Genomic DNA, 14,915 nt, shown 5'->3' with positions numbered 1-14,915 from the left:
TATCTTTTAAGGCTGTAGCCTGACCGGATGTCCTCAGCTAGAATTACCATCACGTCCAGGATCAGCTCTCCATTGTCCACATGGGTCGGTCATAACACCACCCTATGCAGACCCATCGTTAGTTAAGTTGACCCCCCAATATGGCGAGAACTAGTCAACCACTCACCTGTTTACCATTTTCACCACCAGTGTTGCACCTGTCGACTGGGAGACGAAGGAGACGATTACAATTTCCGTCAATCGTGAAGGAGCACCTAGAGCGCAGATAAACGTCATTGAACGGGGCTTATCGCAAAAACGCAACATACCCATTGATAGCTTTAGCAGAGAGCCAATAATCCACAGCCCCGAATTCAAAGACGGTCTACGGTAGCGGTTCCAGTCAGCTTTGAGGAGAAATGCAGGCGATTGGATGGTCTGAGCATCTACTCACGCTAACTTCTTGACCATTGTTCAGGTGCGTTCCGATGACCTTTCTGTTGGCGAGAGGCAGGTTTTCAATAAGCTCTCTAGTTGTAGTGGGATCAAAATTAAAAGGGAAAGACTTACGCGCACCACTGGTCAATTGCAGCCACAAATGGCGCGCGGTCAGATTTAGTGCCACTGTTGTAGCAGCTGACGATTTCAGGTTGGGCTGGAAGAAAAGAGGATCGACCAACGTCAGCGGCACCAGTGAGCGGCGAGAAGAGTGAGAATAGACGCACTTCTGTCGACGAGCTCAGTAGGACTGGCGAGAGCTTGACTGAGAGCGACGACAGCGACGACGAAGAACGAGAAATGCATCTTAGAGGCAAGAAGCAGTTAGAAACTGTTGAGAAAGGCTACGAGAAGTGCCCGTTTGCTGTCTCTAACTGTCCTGACCTTCCTCCTTATATACCAAAATGACCTGCTAAGCTTTAATGTTAGCTGCAATTAGAGTTCAAATGTTCACATTTCAAAACCGAACCGCGAACCGAATTGTCGAAACAGATCTATAAACGGTGAGAACACTGAATCCAATTGTCAGTAACAGCCCGCGCTTGGCTCGTGATCCTATCGAAACGGCCACATTCGGTAAGTTTATGGGCGGCGAGAACAAAAAACCATGAAACGTGTTCCAGACCAGACCTGAACGTGAACGCCAAAGAATAGGTAGATAAACTTGTAAGATTTCAAGTCAATTAGCTCAAACCTTCGTGTTGTAGGGATGTCAGTGGAGGTCAGAGGGGAATGAGAAGACCAGCGAGAGAGAGGTGGGGCCCTGTGCGCGAGGCGAAGTTTAGCGCCTCGATCCAGTGCGGCATCATCTCATCCTCTGATAGTTTCTCGCTGTTTCGGAACACTGGGTGGTGCTTGACATGAGAACTGGTGCGCTCGGGATACTGAATCCGTGTCTGCAGCTGTATATATCATTGTGTTCACTTGTAACTTGTAATTCAATCAGCCATCATGCATCATACGTTAGGTTAAGCAACTACCTGACACACCGTTGGAAGGCGCTGAGGAGTCATGATGTCGAAATCAATTTGGCGAATAATCTAGATGTTTATAGATCTACGATGATACTTGTTGAACTACATCGCAAAAAAAAACCGGGATAACGTTGCACGTCTTGTCATTGCGCGGCAGGACGATACCCCATACTCCAACTTGTGATCCGTAAAGAAGTGTCGTGAACGTTTGCTAGATGTGCGGTACAAGAAGAAGTTGTTACGAAAGCATGGTTGAGAGCGATGGGAAAAGATAGTTGAAGATACCAGTGATAGCGAAGTATTCATAAAACAAGCAACAGCATGAGAAGAAAGCAGAAGGGGAGCCAGATTTTTTCCTTGTAGTACAAGGGGGTTTACACTGAAATAAGGGTTCGGGAATGGTGTATGAAGCTCTCGTGAATTACCTGGATCTGTCGAGAGGAGGATCCGCTATGTCCTGGCATCGAACCAGCGCATGGTCTGGCTGTGAGAGGTGTTTCCACAGATGGTCGTTGACCCCGAACCTCGACGACCGCCGTCACTTCATGATGGGGGAAAACGAGTGTCATCGTTGTTCGTTGAAACGGAGTTGTGCTCGAATTCGCTGAGAGTTCTTCCGGAAATATTGTGTCTGCAGTATAAAGACCCCCGTCAGCGAGTGTTCTGTCAAAAAGAGGAAATTCTACCCACCGTCTTCGAGCACGTACTTGTACTTGGCACAAAACCTTTCGCAGAACTGATCGTTGTCCGGAAAAACGTCGTCGGACTATGGAGCTCCAAGTCAACACTCGATATCAGGACGGGGAACTTTGAACAAAATTACCTCCTCTATAACACTCATCCAGTGATCGTCGTGTGAAAAGAAAAGTCCGAAAGAGGCAGCCGGGTCGAGTAAACGAACCAGCAAGTACCCAAACTTGTTGATAAGTTGGCAAGGCTGTCTATAGCTCTACGCGACGTTAGTCGAGTGGAAAAAGGAAAGAGATGAACTTACTATGATATCCAGGTCAAAGCGAATTTTCACCTCTTGAACACTCGAATCGTCCAAGCAAACAGGATGCAAATTATTGAGAGTAGTGAACCAGTTATTGCCGCCGGGACCGTACGGATACGTCTGTGGAGCCGCGCCCGATGGTTCATTGGATGTACCGGAATACCTGTCAGGTGCTGAATCGGAACCACCTCCAGGGTTAAAGGCCCCACCACCCTGGTTTGAGGGTGAATGTTGGGACTGTGGCGGTAGCCCTGGCCTCCCGTCGCTCATGTTCCCGTACCAATCCATCCAGAAGCCGATGAGGAAGGCTGTCTGATCCATGCAAGTGGCTTCCTTCTCCTCCTTTTTCGTTGGCGGGTACTTCCTAACCTCACCACGACCATGGATGTATTTGCCGGTCCAATCCCATTTCCCGCTATGAAATTTGGCACGAGTCGACTTGCCCGAATCCCATACTGCAGTTGCCCATGCGGAGCAAGTTTCTGTGCCAGTAACAACGTAAAAAGATGTATGAGAAGTGAAATCAAGCCACTGAAGCCCATATCGCTTGACGCGATTGAAAATTGCTTTTCTGTATGTGACCTTCAGACGCTCTTGGTGGCTTCCGCGTGGCAAGATCAAAGCTGCAGCAGAATACCCTTTCAACGGTAGCTCGTAAGTTCTGTAAACACGGGTCAGATATCAGGCCAGTCAGAGTATGGTAGGTGATCGAGCACTCAACACTTCTTTGGATAGAAGCCTCGACTTCCTCTGTAGCACGTTACCGAACGAGGTATGCGGACGATAGTGACAGGCCATTGAAACAGAGTCCCCCGACGAGCTATTCTGTGGCATGTCAATAGCAGGTAGAACCCCGGGCGGCACGTTGTCTCCCTCAGAGGCAGTAAAGAGATTGAAAAGGGCCTCAAAGTTGTGTGCAGGTGGAATGACTCCTACATCACCAATTTTAGGGGGGCATCTATAAGCGACTCTACGATCTTGACCTAGAATAGGAAGCGGGGATAGAATATATAGAGGAAACCCCCTGCAACAGGTGAGAAGATATTTTTCATAGTATTCGTGGATAAGAAAAGGGTCGTGGCCATACATCCTTTGCGTGCCGGAGGGAGCAGTCGAAGCAGAGTTCGAGCTTCCAGGTAGAGATGAAGGGGTTGGGGAGGACGCGCTAGAAGAAGGGTTGGAGACACGCGAGTAGCTGCCGTCTGAAGCGCTGTTGTGCATGCGTCAGATTTGTCGCTTACAACTAAGAAAAATTCGTACTGGTAATTGACTAGAAATAGATTGCCACTTGGATCAGTCCGCTGTCGTAATAAAGGCATTATGACCCTTTAGCTTCTGGAAGCTGAATTGAGTTTCGCCACTGACCTGATGATGCACTGTCAAGAACACGGAATAAATCTGTGTGGTGCAGTTAACATAAACAACGCTTACCAGTAGTGTTACCACTGTTATTATAGTTAGAACTGATGTCCGAAAGAAGATTGGGTGCTGGGTGCAAAGTGGAGTTGATGGATGGAAGATGGAGGTGGGAGGTTGAGGAAAAAGGCGCGCGCGTAGGCCCCCTCCTTGATTGCTCGGCATTTGCCAGTATCGGCACGTGGTTGGCCGATTCCTCTCTGGAATTGTGGCGGTTATGAGATCGGGGTTGGGATACGGCGCCAGGCGTAAAATTCGATTGCTCTAGAGAAGTTTGTTGAGAATTATCAAACAGACCGCGGCGCTGCTGGTACACGTCTGGCGGAACATTGAATTGGGACTGCTGGCCTCGAGGTGGGAACTGGGCCGATGGATAGTCACTAGTAGTATAATTCCGAGGTTGCCCGGCCCAAGGGGAGTGTTGCTCGCTGTGGAAAGGGTTGCGAGGCTGTTGCGACTGCTGCCAGGGCGGTGAATATTGTTCATTAAAGTGACTTTGACTTGAGTCTGGCCCAGGAACTGTTAATTACACCAGCATACTGTTACGTTACAAAGTGAAACTCACTACCGTTCCACAGTGACTGTGGTTCCAGGCTTCCGCCGCTGCTTTGGAAAGGCATGTGAGGATTGTTCCCTAGGATGGACCTCGATTCAATAAAGCCGAGCCGCAGGAGATCAAACAACACTCACGAGTCATTCCATCTCCATCGGTTCTTGGTCGTATGTTCGTGAAGGGGGCATTCGCATTATAAGGTCCGGTGGTATAGCTGGTCGTAAGACTCGAATTGAAGGACTCGTTAATGTGGTACGCGTCTCCATGGTGAGTGCGATGCTGGTTCCCAGTGACATTGCTGAACTCTCCGAGAGGAATTTGTGTGTCAGAGGAGCATTGGAAAAAGCCAGGGTGCTGGCGGTCCATGGCTAGTAATCCTGTGTTCGAAAGGCAGGACAATGATTCTAGGATTCCCTTCTCTTTTACAGGCAACATGCTTCCTCTTAAACGCCAAGGCCCTACACTTGCACCGGTCCCACGATTACTCTGTACATCTGACTGTGCCTATCCGAGACGAGTCAGCTCTTCCTGACATCTGATACTACTATCAGAGATAGGGCCATAAACGGTCAACTAACAAGCGCCTAAAATTTCAAACAACACTGCGTCGTTGGAATTTCCCCGGCCAGCATCCTTATTTGTGTTCTGAAATTTCGCAGTGTGAGGTAGGCAGCTCGATAGTCGAAAAGATCATCCCGCTATCGCATAAAGTATCAGTTAGCCTGAACTATGGTCCGAAGTGAGTCAAAGCACCGTAGCGCCGAGGCAACGCATCTCCGTCTTCATATATTATCATTATTAGCAACTCACTGAACTATGAGTGCCATCAGAACATTTCCAGAAAAGAAGACTGCCTTGTGGGGCTTGTGTGGAGAACAGCTATTTCTGTGTGGGTCCGCGTGGGTTTTATCTTCAGTCCAAATGCGTGTTTCAATCTGCCTTTCGTACGGTGTGGTTGACGAGTATGTACTAGCATCTCACCAGAATAACCGCGAGCAGAAGGAAGAGTAAGATGGTAGCTTTAAATAAAGCCGTTCGAGAATCGAGAGGGATCCGACTTGCGTCCGCCGAAGTTGCTGTGGACCAAAACATACACATAGTCGCGCTCCCCACGAAGTGAACGATACGGACAGAACAATAACAATCTTACAACGTAACCGTAACCGTGAATGGATCCGAGAGATTCCACGGTTGAGCCAAATCAGAAGGGTCTATTGACTCAAAAGCCTTCTTTTGATAGAGACGCACAAGCGCTCACCCAGAACTTGAGCTTGAAGATTGACAGCACAATTGAGTCGGTTCGAGTCAGAAAGCCTCTTCTGCATCAACGGAAGTTTGAGAAAGCAAGTTCGCAGAATGATGCCAGTGAATCTGATAAGGCAGGTCAAGGGTGCATGTCATTGGTGAGGTTTTGGTCTCTCGCGCGAGGCCATCGTGTCCTCCAATTACCACCACCACCGCCGATTCCGAAACACAAAAACCGCTCTCTTCATTTTCCGGAACGATGCCGCACTCTGACCTTTTAATGCCAGTAAGGTCATCGCCCACGGAGAGATCAGAAACGAAGCAGCAGAGGCTTTTGGATAGCACCGTGCTCTTTCACGCTATATGGTCATTTCTTTGCAAGCACATGAAGGATGACAATGGTCATCTTTATGAAGGCTGAAATGAAATCACTCATGGCATGAAGTTCGTCCCATTAATTCGTTTATGTATCTTATTCGATGACTCACTGTTATTTCGGCAGCTGAGCAGAATGAACAGATCATTTATTGAAGTAGAAAACCCAAAAACGAGTCAAAACCCCAGCTTAGGCAAACTTGTCACTACGGACGGAGGAAGGCAAAGGACATGCGAGTCAAAGCGTCCAATCTGGCACAAAACAGCACGTTAAACAATATCTTTTACCGGCCTCCGACGATTTGTTTATCATCCTTCCGTTCACGTTCCCGCAGCATGCACATATACCGAGCATGACTTTCTTATTACAGAAGAAATTTCAAGCACGCCCCAGCATGCGAGATTCTCTTCTTCATTGATCTCGTTGAAGGCCTCTCCCATGCCCTGTACAGAACGCATTCAACGCTCAACATTCAAAGAAACGTTCCGGCCTCGAGGATACTGGCTGCTTGTGAGTACCTTTTCTAGAAAGCACATGACCACACAAACGAGCTGCTAAATGGGTCTAGAGTAGCACCGTACCGGGGCTATTAAGTATCACAAAAAGCTTTTGAGCCTCGCGCTTACCATGCTTCAAGGGTAGTCGAGGTATAACTTGGATCCGGAGATGCCTCATGTTATCACAGCACCTGTGTAGTCGGACTGTTGGGCGTTGACAGTGCCGTATCAACTGTCGGTGAGCTTCGAAACAAAAGCATTGTCTGTTTTGCATCTTACCAAATTTCTCAAGAGAACATGAACATCCCCTCCTCAACTGTCCTGGCGGGTTCGACTTGGACTGCGAATGCTAGTGCGATAACTGTCCTCATTGACCTCGCTTGGCAAAGCAGCCCACCTCCTCACTATGTCATCGATCGACTGTCGTTCCAATTGCTCTACCATATCGACCTCATAATCATCTCTGCCTTTGCACTCATTTTCCTCTTCCGTTTCCCTCGTCTCCTCGCTCGTTTTTGGTCTATATCGGAAATATTCGGAGGACTCTTTCTACACCACCAGTCTCTTCGAACACGTCGTCGTGTACAATTCAACGGTGAATGGGGACCCAATCACAGAGACTTATCCACCGACAATTCTCACAATCGAGGATACGTACCCCGAAGTGCACGCAGAGTCAGTGAGAAAGGATCTTCAGTAGCGCCTTCCTATCCGACTCATGTCCGACCATACCCCGTCTTCCTACGCCATGTAGCGCAGCGGCTGAGGAGGCGGATCACTCCTGGTATATCGGTTGGGAATTTGATAACCATGGTGTTATACTTCTCGGTGCTGCTCTACCCAGGATTTTATAGAGCCAATCCTTTCGAGGCATTTGACCGATATGGGTGGATTTCGATATCACAGTATCCTTTTGCCTTGGCCATGACGGGAAAGAATAATGTGTTGGGAGCTCTGTTAGGAATGGGATACGAAAAGGTATGTCAATCATTCTTCGATCCGTTCCACGTTTATCTCACCCGCCGTGCAGCTGAACTTCATGCATCGGCTCATCGGAAGAATAGTGGTTCTCTCAGCCAATATACATGCTTTGGGATACCGTGAGTTCGAAAAATACCCGTTTCTCCCGTTCCTCAGACCATCTTGTAGTGTATCAGTGGACGATGTTGGGAATAATCAAGACATCAGTCAAGACGAGAATGGCTTTTTGGGGTATAATTGCTCTCATCTGCCTAGATTGTCTCTACTTCTTCTCAACCTCGTTCTGGAGGAATAAGGCGTATAGAGTTTTTCTGTCAACGCACGTTCTTAGCATGGTCATTCTCATACCATCCGTATGTGCCTCCTCCACTCATTTGTCTGAAATCGCCTTGATGATACCCTTTGTAGACTATCCTACACAAATTCGGAACTGCCCCTTATGTTTATGCGACTCTTGGTCTTTTGTTGTTCGACCACTTTTTCCGCCTTCTTCGCTCACGCTGGACAACTGCTATCATCCGGCCCCTCCCTGAACTTGGTATAACTCACATTGCAATACCCAAAGTCAACGCAGGCTGGCGAGCAGGTCAACATGTTCGTCTTCGTGTGTTATCGAGTGGAATGGGCTTGCTTGGATGGACGGAAGTTCATCCCTTTACGATTGCCAGTATACCGAACGGAGCAGAAGGAGTGGTTTTGATGTGTAAAAAGGCTGGCGACTGGACTGAGCGGTTGTATGACCTTGCGAAGAGTGGCGGGTACCATAAAGGACGTGGTGGTGGTGATCACGACCCAATGAAAGTGAAAGTTTGGGTGGAGGGTCCTTATGGTGGAACGGGACATATGATGTTCGCTAGTTTTTCTGCTGCGGTGTTCATTGTTGGAGGGAGTGGGATCACCTTTGGGCTGTCTATGGCTCAAGATCTTATAAGGAAGGATTTGGAAGGGCATAGTCGGGTCAAAGTTATTGAGCTGATATGGTGTGTTCAGGACCCTGGTTAGTTTGAAACATACCGTTTTGAACCTTATGCGAAAGCTTACTTTTTCCCGTCTGTACAGCTTCCCTTGTACCGTTACTTCCGATATTCACCTCCATGATCCAACAATCGGTGTTCACACCGTTGCGAATATCAATATTTTATACTCGCGCTCCTACAGGCCAATTCCCGTTCTCTGAAGAATTCTTTCGCTCGACTACCCTTACCCTTTCGCCAGGGCGACCGAAGATATCGAAGATCATAGAGGGAGCGATATCGAAGACGGTTTCGCTGGGATCAGAAGAGTTCAAAGAGCGGGGTAGGATAAGCGGGCTTGGGATCGGGGTTTGTGGGCCTGAGGAGATGGTAGAAGGGGTGTTTGAGGAGGTTGAGAAGGTTGATCCGACACGCAGAGATCAGGTTGGGGGAATTGAGATTCATGAAGAGTATGTTTCTTTTTTCCCCCTTCGGCTTCAGTTGTGCGTTTCTAATTTATTACTTTTGTAGGACTTTTGGATGGTAGAGAAGGCGTATTAGAATTCTGTGGCGGGCCCATAGTGCAGATTCGAACACCTTTTTTATAGATGTCATGTTGTATAATTATAATTTCTTATGTATGCTAGACTTGGCTGAACCGCCATTACATAAATATATAGTTCTTTCCAACCTCTGTTATGAATTACAGTGAAATGAAACTTCTCTTGGGACGATGGGACGGTCACTGTATATGTACATAGAGTTTCTATTCCTCTGTGGAATTATCTCGCGCTTAGAAACTACAACAAGTTCTAGAAGTATCGAATATGTTCTTCCCGGTTCATAGGTAGCGAGCCAGGGACGGAGGCGGTAGGTAAAAATACACTGGAACATCCTTCAACGCGGAGAACGAAGAAGGCTACAAGAGTAGGGGCAGTTCGTCCTTGAAAACCACTTGAATATGTAACGTTCGTCGCAAGCCACGATATCCTGCTGTCATGTATCTGAGAGTTGCAGAAAACCTAAGACCTCCGATGGAGGTGTAGAACGCCGCCTATCGCAGAGCCATCATCTGTGTCTTAACCCAACCTTGTTTAAGGCTCGGCTTTATCGGTGTATCGTCGAGCAGTTCATCTCTCTCTTCATCAGAATCGTCATGGACCCTTGTCTGTGACCAGTGAGCGGTAGAAAAATGAGGTCGTTCCTCATTGGCACTGCTAGGACGCAACAGTAAAGACGATGAGGCTACCGATGGTTCTCCAACGACCGCAGGTTTGGGGGTGCTGAGCTGATTTCGAGGTTCCTGAGGTACTGCGGGTTTCTGTTGCGGTCGCATAAAAGAAGTGGCTCTTGGGGGCGGAAGTTCATGAGGCTGTGTCGTAATGACAGTGGTCGTAGACGTCAGGGAGGAAGGGGTGCTGCCACTTGATGCCTTTCGCACTGGTATTGGTTTTGACGGAACATAGACCGAACCTCTATTGGTCGCTGTATCAACGACCAGGGGGCGGTCAGCCTGCTCGACGGCTTTACCGTTATCTTGGCCACTTGTATGCGGCGTCGACGCTTGGTTCATCGATGTATCGTTGCCCACTGGGCGTAAGGCAGTTTCAACAGCCTCGCTGGCGTCACCCGTACACCTCCCTCCTCCTCCTGTCCCTTCGTCCACGTCAAAGTCAAACACAAATTTTTCCCCCATGAGTTCCATCATACTCTTCGCCATCGCACGGATCATCTCCCCTTGCGCCTCGAGGACCTTGCTCTGCTGGTTAATAAGCTTCTCTTGCCTGTTTAGCTTATCGAGTGTGATTCCCCAGTCTAAGGTGCTCTTCGAGCCCGATAGACTAGCGGTGGTGTCTTTCACCTCACCCAGGTCAGTTCGCATAGTTTTGACCATGCTGGTTAGCGCATTCAGGGTGGTGACGACGGTCGGGAGGGTAGATGTGGTAGGAAGCGGACGAGGTTCTAGGGCGCCTGTGGGAAAGAGAGATGACGAAGGATCTGGTGTAGACCCTATCGATGAGGGTGGCGAAGAGAGTTCAGAGATATCGCCGGGTTCGTGGGCTTTCTGTTTTCCTTTGTCCGCCGCTGAGTGCCTCCGTTTCTCCTCCCCTTGTTCTTCCTCCTCCTCATCCGTGTCTGCATCAAACTCTTTCCGGGCGGGACGAGCACTCCGCCTTGGATTCGAACGAGTTTTGGTATGTCCAGGCCAATCTAGAATCCTGTCTGACACCTTTTCCCCAGCATAGTCGGAAAATGTCGGAGCCACGGGTTTTTCTCGACTCGATTTTGATATTCCTGCGGATTCTTGTCGTCGCGTGCGATTTCTATTATGTCTCGAGCTCGAGGCAGATGCAGATGCAGATGCAGACATGGATGATTCTGTCGAAATTGACGCCGGCAATGGCGTTGGTGGTCCCAACCTCAATGTCGGTGCGGACACCGACGGGGGTGCGAGTATTAGCACGGGGAGGCCTGACGATGTGCAGGACATGGACGGACCCGAGGGTTGGACGAGTTCGGAGATTTTTGCCTTTTCTTTCCCTTTAGCTGTGGGCGCTGACACTGAGACCATGTCCTTAGAGGAGGCCGGCGCTGATTTAGAGGCACTGTTGGTTACTGTTGATGTTTTCCCAGAAACTGTAGAATACGAAGTTGGATTGCCTTTCTCCCCCACCACTTTACTTCCGGTGTTGTTCGAGCCGACAGTCTGAGGGTGCCAGAGGAGGTGCTTCAGAGCGTTCGCTGAAATTGTGTTGTTCTTCGGCTTCTTTCCTTTCATAGAAGGTGGGTTCGTGGCACATTTCCAGTGATGATGGAAGCAAGCGTTGCAGGAAGATCGTGTTTTATTGCCAAGGCAGGGGATATCCGCTTCTCTGCATCTCCAGCAGGGTGGATTCTACATCGGCAGGTTGTCAGGAATCAGAAAACGAGTAAGATTATGTATTAATAAGACTCACCCGAGCGTTACTAGGCTCCTCCAGCTTAAGTTTTTTCGCTGCTGGTTTAGCCTTCGCCATGCCATTAACGCCTGGCATTCCATTGTGAGCATTGGTGGAGAATTCGGATTCATCTTCGGCATCACTCTCCTCCAATGGATCATTATGGGCCGCTCGCTTTTTCCCCTCCTTCACTGTCCCTGTAGCATCGTCTGATTTCCTTGAGTCAAATTCCAACGCGTGCGGTAGCTCCATATTGAAGAGCTCCTCAGTTTCGCTACTCATGGCCCAGTCTCGCCCCGATTCCAGGTTCCCTGCATTGGAAGGTCTACTGGCTGCAGTTGAAAGGCCTTCGGAGCTGGCGCCAATGTCAGGGGTGACCTCCATACGCTTCCCTGCTGTCGTTGAAACAAAGAGAACAATATTAGTCTTGAGACGCGGACCCAAGGAGGAGGGAGAGCAGGGAGTACCTGTTTTATTTGAGGATTCGAAGGTAGTTCCGGGCTCTAAATACGAGAAGTTGTGAGTTTACAAAGAAAACATGTGGGAGGTAGGAGACAAGTTATCCTGCGCAACGGTTTTCTCAGGTCGCGGGAATTACCACGAAAGGTCATACATACCCACGGTGGGAGGAACCACAGGCCGCCGCAATTTTCGGGATCATGAAACCGCGGCTAAGTAGAACATCGCCGTGGTAAGTGCGGGTAGATGACTCATGAGGAAACCTCGGGTTTGGCTCGGAGGTGACCTGTTAATATTTATGTTTACCAACTTCGTTAAAATAGTGACCTTCAACTGCTGTACCAGGACTGCTTTACAAGGTACCATTACGCAACGCTAGCAAGGAAGGAAGTCAAAGAATGGTGATCGGAGGGTATCAGACCGAACTGCAATCTCGTTTTTTCGGGCACTTTAGGTCCTGATCCTTTCTGACCAGAGCAGAGCAGGAAGAGCGATACCAGTGCTCGACGTGATGCCGTCCCGCATCTCTCCCCATAACAGGCTAGTACAACTTTACGCCAATTCATCGCCAGTACTGCAACGCATCGAAATTACCTGGTAGAAAAATGACAATAGATTGAAACACCACATACCAGTGATACCTGAGTTTAGGCCATTAACTCCATGTCACTGTGTGCCAAGTACAGCGAAAGGTACTTGGGTACTTGCATCTGTGGGGTCCTTCGGTATCCTACGGGGTCCATAGAAGGATTTAACCCTGATGATAATAATGCCTTACTGAGTGCCCAACACCCTTGCAGGACCGGTGCCTACTCGTTCTAGACATAGCAACGGGCTCAAGGTGTCGAGTCGGGGTATCGGTAACTTCAAAGAAATCCCCGCCCCGAATACTGGGCCGCCCTGCAGCCGTAGGGACTGGAGGTTTGTTGCAAAGTACATAGCAGTATTTCATCAATGCTTGGATACTCACATACGTAGGATAAGGAGCATGCCAAGTCCGAGGATTTAGAAACTTGGACTCGAGGAAGATCGCTGAACAACTTGATAACTGAGATGTTCTTGTACTCCGAACCCCAGATCCGGTACCATCCTAGTATCAAGGGTACGATATGGAGCGAGGACCGATTCTGAAGCCAAAACTTCAGCACCCTCAAACAGGAGAACAAAGGAAAGCAAGTTTTCATCCTGAAAATATGGCTTTAAGTTGAACTATGTTAATCTGGTTACATGAGCAATTTTCGGAGACGCGGATTTAAATAAATACTTTCCCCGAAAAAAATTATTGTCTTTAGAGAAGCCAAAGCAAATCTGAAGCGACTTGGTGCCAGACAAGACGCTCGGAGCGGACAAATACGCCAATGCAATAGAGGAACGTGACCGTGAGAATGACAAGTTACAGTGCATCGCCCCACGGTCGCGGTCCACCTTCTAAAAGCATGAAAGGGTCATCGATTCATTGGTCAAGCTGGGCGATCTGTCCACACGTTTTATTTTCTCAAGCTTCCCAACCACGTGGTGAGATACAATTCAGTTTATTCCACGTACCCACTTCCATCTCTTCTCACTTTGGTGCTTCCCGATACTGTTGACTGCAGAGGCATCGGGAAATGTGGTTGCCATTCGTCTGAGCAAGGGAATTCTGTATCAATCTTGGAATCTGGAAAAGATGTCTCTACCGAACATGAAGTCAGGACTAGGTGAAATTTGAATCTGACGAAGTTATGGGTCCCTATGGTTCTATGATCGCATTATATAATCGCTTCGGGGTCAAGCTTCACTATCATCTCCATCCCTGCACTTCATCGCACACTGTACAAAGAGTTCGACTCGAATATTGAAAAGGGAAGAGAAAACCAGCCAAAAAATCATATCCTATATATCAACATTTAGTGAGTTCTCTCGTTTGTCTGCTCCGACTGACGCTCACATGATTGCTACTATTTATAGGAAGCTTACTGCTATCCACTTGTGATGATTGGTGTGGCAGGTCATTCTTGGCATAAGCGGGTTGAGCCGAGCGGATATTGTAGCTGAACTAACTAATGTCAAGTTTAAGAGTGCGTTTTTTCCCTTTTATTTCGTTTCTCTAATTCTCATAAGCGGAACATAGTGAAAATCTAAAGAAATTAGCTTCAATTCTGCGACCACAATGCAATATTCCGACTGTTGTCTTCTGCGAATCAATTCCTCCATACCTTCCGCGATCCACACATGTCCCTGAATAGACCTGAAGAATAGGACTGTCCTTGTTGGCTAGATTTGAATGTTCGAACTGGCGCTCGTGGATTCTCATCAAACTCCGAAAAGGGAAATTGGACGCTTGAGTATGCATCTAGAGATGAGACACAGCTGATGGCTCTGTGATAGGCGTTCTACGCCTCTAATTCTTCATAGGTTTTCCTACCTCTCAGACACATGATGGCACGATATCGTGATGACAATTTTTCAACGAAGTTACATATGCGACTGGTTTTCAAGGGCGAATTATCTCTACTCTTGCAGCCTTCTTCACTCCTTCGTATTGAAGGATGTATCTTACCTACCGCCTCCATCCTGGCTTCTGGAAAAAACATAATCAATGGTCCTAGAACTTGTAGCTATGCACGAGATAATTCAGAGTCGCGTTCATGCATCTGGAATGTGCACACAGCGCCAGTAATTGACTCCATCACGCCCCATTCCATCCTCCAGGCCCAAGAGAACGAAAATGGAATTTCATTCACTCCATAACGATAGATATTTCGTTCGGCAAGTCTAGAATACACGCCGATAGGAAATATTCTCTACCCATCCAAGAGTCTACAGAAGGAAGAGATTAGAAAGGGACATTGAAGTCGGAGAAAAAGAAAGGAAACAACATAGTCCCCCCCAACCTGATTTCTGCGTGTCTGGTCTACTTTCGGTCGACGTTCTCAACCATCGTACACGATCCAAAGCACACTTATCCTACCCCCCTTTAAACTTTTTTTCCGGACTCGGAAAATCTTTACCATCCTCGGGTAGCTATCCGACCTTCCTTGAGGTTAACGTCTTTATCGCGATATCCATAGT

At 48.1% G+C, this 14,915-nt stretch overlaps 4 protein-coding genes across 4 annotated transcripts; 1 reads left to right on the top strand and 3 right to left on the bottom strand.

Moving 5' to 3' along the window:
• Positions 1-33: 33 nt before the first annotated feature.
• On the bottom strand, positions 34-783 carry E1B28_002788 (uncharacterized protein; the record flags this gene model as incomplete). The annotated part of the gene is made up of 6 exons (XM_043159733.1): positions 34-102; positions 167-254; positions 309-364; positions 434-476; positions 550-634; positions 705-783. The coding sequence occupies 6 exons, from the start codon at positions 781-783 to the stop codon at positions 34-36; spliced, it is 420 nt and encodes a 139-aa protein (XP_043003338.1).
• Positions 784-1,471: 688 nt separating this feature from the next.
• E1B28_002787 (uncharacterized protein) lies at positions 1,472-5,113 on the bottom strand. The gene is made up of 10 exons (XM_043159732.1): positions 4,552-5,113; positions 4,427-4,495; positions 3,877-4,368; positions 3,811-3,821; positions 3,706-3,746; positions 3,167-3,655; positions 2,446-3,106; positions 2,275-2,400; positions 2,142-2,217; positions 1,472-2,082 (listed from the first exon to the last, which is right to left on the bottom strand). Exons 1-10 carry the CDS (start codon positions 4,847-4,849, stop codon positions 1,826-1,828), a joined length of 2,520 nt encoding a protein of 839 aa, XP_043003337.1. The 5' UTR covers positions 4,850-5,113; the 3' UTR covers positions 1,472-1,825.
• A 1,716-nt stretch (positions 5,114-6,829) lies between these two features.
• E1B28_002786 (uncharacterized protein) lies at positions 6,830-9,013 on the top strand (the record flags this gene model as incomplete). Its single annotated transcript, XM_043159731.1, has 6 exons — positions 6,830-7,510; positions 7,563-7,632; positions 7,682-7,866; positions 7,922-8,510; positions 8,573-8,936; positions 8,998-9,013. 6 exons carry the CDS (start codon positions 6,830-6,832, stop codon positions 9,011-9,013), a joined length of 1,905 nt encoding a protein of 634 aa, XP_043003336.1.
• Positions 9,014-9,520: 507 nt separating this feature from the next.
• E1B28_002785 (uncharacterized protein) lies at positions 9,521-12,101 on the bottom strand (the record flags this gene model as incomplete). The annotated part of the gene is made up of 3 exons (XM_043159730.1): positions 11,873-12,101; positions 11,424-11,797; positions 9,521-11,362 (listed from the first exon to the last, which is right to left on the bottom strand). The coding sequence occupies exons 2-3, from the start codon at positions 11,787-11,789 to the stop codon at positions 9,521-9,523; spliced, it is 2,208 nt and encodes a 735-aa protein (XP_043003335.1). The 5' UTR covers positions 11,790-11,797; positions 11,873-12,101.
• Between the last annotated feature and the right edge of the window lie 2,814 nt (positions 12,102-14,915).

Source organism: Marasmius oreades, chromosome 10 (assembly GCF_018924745.1).
Source record: "Marasmius oreades isolate 03SP1 chromosome 10, whole genome shotgun sequence".
NCBI classification, from domain to species: Eukaryota; Fungi; Basidiomycota; class Agaricomycetes; order Agaricales; family Marasmiaceae; genus Marasmius; species Marasmius oreades.
This window is presented reverse-complemented; position numbering and strand designations above follow the sequence as displayed.